The 3,049-nt window shown below is 39.8% G+C and overlaps 1 protein-coding gene across 1 annotated transcript; it reads left to right on the top strand.

The window, feature by feature from the left end:
- Window positions 1-1,517: 1,517 nt before the first annotated feature.
- LOC121966671 (growth factor receptor-bound protein 10-like) lies at window positions 1,518-2,833 on the top strand (the record flags this gene model as incomplete). The annotated part of the gene is made up of 2 exons (XM_042516740.1): window positions 1,518-1,678; window positions 2,707-2,833. Coding segments are annotated over exons 1-2 (288 nt in total), but the record flags the coding sequence as incomplete, so codon positions are not given.
- Window positions 2,834-3,049: the final 216 nt, after the last annotated feature.

Consider the following 3,049-nt stretch of genomic DNA (forward strand, 5'->3'; position numbering starts at 1 on the left):
AACAGATGAATGAATGATAAACGCAGCTGTTCGCTGCAGCTCTGGGACGTTACACTTTATATTTCTGTCTCGTCAGCTCTTTGCTGCATGAAACAGGTTTGGGGGTTTCTGTGCACTGATTTTATTGTCATGGCAACCTTTTTCTCCTTTATGCTCATGTACACCTGTTTACACACTATTAATTTGGATCCACACCTGCAGAGGAGAGATTTTCAAACCACAAAGTACAGCCTGCAGGGTTTTATGCAACAAAACGCTGATGTTGTCCATCCGGTGTTTTGTGCTGCGCGTGGAGACGCTGTCTGTCTCCAAACCTGCAGGCTGCTTTCTGTCACACGCTGCATGATCTGAGACACAAAAAAAAACAACAAAAAAGTGTTAGATAGCATCTGAAACAAAGCTGGTTTACTGTGTTATTGTTATTAAAAGGGTTTTTCTAAAATCAGCATACTGTAAATCTGATTTGTTCACTTTCCGTATCAAACTTTAGTGACTTTTTTCAATCTGCAGCTGATTATCTGAAGCCAGTTTTTGTTGTTGTTGTCAAAAATACGCACCCGGAGCCGCCTTTTCGTGATGACGGCAGTTACGTTAATTATGAAATGACAGCTACATCACATCAGACAGATTAACAAACAATGCCACGAGAAAAACAACGCCGCTGAGTCACACTTTCGTTACTGAAAATAGACTCTGGAGGCGCAGAGCCAGAGAAATACTACAAACCTGAATTTCCACACACACGATAATAACACCTGCTGCTGCTGAGTGTGTGTGTGTGTGTGTGTGTGTGTGTGTGTGTGTGTGTGTGTGTGTGTGTGTGTGTGCGTGTGTGCGTGCATCGTCCTAATACAAAACAATTTCAAACAAAAGCGCTGACTGATGAAAGAATAATAGCTTATTATTGTCTTTTCTGCACGAGTCCCTGATTTGTTTGCACCACGAGGCGATAAAAGTACCTTAAGTGTTCAGGATTTTACTTTTGATTTTTTGTCGGCTTTTATTTTTCTGTCTAAAACAACAAAAGTTAAGCATTTTGGATTTTTTTTTAGCTGTTAAAGGGACAGTTCACCCCAAAATCAAAAATGTTAATACATTTTTCCTTGTGTCTGAAGCGCTGCTTATCAGTCTAGATTATTTTGGTGTGAGTTGCAGTGTTGAGTGTTGGAGATATCGGCTGCAGAGATGTCTGACTTCTCTCCAAAATAAGGGAACTTTATGGCACTCAGCTTATGGAGCTTAAAGCACCAAAACAAAAAAGAAAATTGTAAAGAAACTGTGACTGTAAGGAGGCAGTAACACAGCCTATTTATGCACCTGTGTGACCAAAAGTCCCCAAATAACAACATACATAAACACTGAGTGTATTCCCTCTGTGGCAAAAGGCTGCATATATGTATGTATATATGTACTGTATGTATATATGTATGTACTGTATGTATACATGCATATATCAGGACAGAGTATTTTGGTGGTCTAAAGGCTAAAATCAGACTCCCTCCGTCCCCTCAGGTAACATGATGGAGGTGGCAGGTCCCTGGACAGAAGTTTTCGAGGGCTCGGAGAGGAAGGAGACGTCAGGAGGAGCAGTGGGGAGCTCCACGCTGACTCTGGCTCCTCTGGTGGCCGATGCTCCGTCCGTACGGCGCTCCCAGCCCATCCTCATCACTGTGAACAGGTACGACCGTCAGGAACACACACACACACACACACACACACACACACACACACACACACACACACACAGACACCATAATTACTCACTCTGCTGTTTAAATATGAAGCTGCACACGTTTATGAGTCAGGAGTCACAAGAAGGTGGATGTTGATTCAAGTCAGTGACTCAACCTTCATGTGGAAAGAAGTTTCGACTTATAGATACCGTGAAGCGTAAAGACTCGAGTGATAAGAGTGTGACTGTAAAGTGAACTGGGAGTGTGCTCCGCTGTCAGAGTTTTGTTTTAGTTTCACTTCCTGTCGTTACATATATGTGGTGCCTTTTTGTTTTTTCAGCCAGGAGACGCTTTAATATTACACACGCTCCGATCGCTCTGGGTGCAAAATGCGCTTTTCAAAATCAAGCCTTAAGAAAACTACTTTTATTGAGTTTTTTTTTTTTTTAGTCAACATCAGTCCTAATCCTAAATATCAAATATTCATTAATTTTCAGAATTTTGACCCTTCAAATGTGAGTTTTTAGATGAAAAAAAACTAAGAAAAGAATTATTTTTAATATACTACATGCAAAGTATTATTTTCACAGCCCAGGATATGCCAGTGATTTGCAGCAACATTGATTCTTATACATTATAATTTTTTGTATAGTGTCAGATAATCACACTCGTATTGCTTTGCAAACAAAATGCACTTTACACGCAAGTTTAAAAAGAATGACTGACATGTTAAAAAATGAAAATAAAATGTGAAGCATTGAAATATTGGTACAGAATTAAAATGTCAACCTTATAAATGAAACATTTCAGTACAGCCCGAATTTATGGTAATATAGGATCATGTCCCGCAGGGTAACAGTGTGGCTCATTGATGTGTTTTTAATAGATTTTGGACAACAGTAGAGCTTCATCCAACAGAGGAAGAAGATACAGCAGGCAGAAAAATATAATTTATCAACAAATTTGTCCTTTAATGGCATGTTATTGGCTGATTCTGACCTTTTTTAATGTTCATTTCTGTATCTTTTTTCAGGGGAAAAGGCGTGGATTCGTTTTCTTCCTCCGTCCCGTCGATACCGAACCCTTTTCCAGAGCTGTGCAGCCCCTCCAAGTCTCCAGTGCTCACCGGTTCATTTCCACCACCGTCGACTAACAAACATGTAAGTTTGAAGCCTCGTCTGTCAGCAGCTGCTTTAAAAGTCTCTTAAATCTTAAACAGTTTGATAAATAATCAAACAGGCTCAGAGTTTAACCCTCTGACTACTGTGTGTGTTTTGTAGCTGTAAGATTTGCACTTTAGTTAAAATATTTAGTTTATTCTTTCAACCAAACTGACTGTCAAGTCTGAAGTCACCATTTTTCACTTCACCGTTTTA

This window comes from Plectropomus leopardus, unplaced genomic scaffold, assembly GCF_008729295.1.
Source record: "Plectropomus leopardus isolate mb unplaced genomic scaffold, YSFRI_Pleo_2.0 unplaced_scaffold25476, whole genome shotgun sequence".
Classification (NCBI taxonomy): Eukaryota; Metazoa; Chordata; class Actinopteri; order Perciformes; family Serranidae; genus Plectropomus; species Plectropomus leopardus.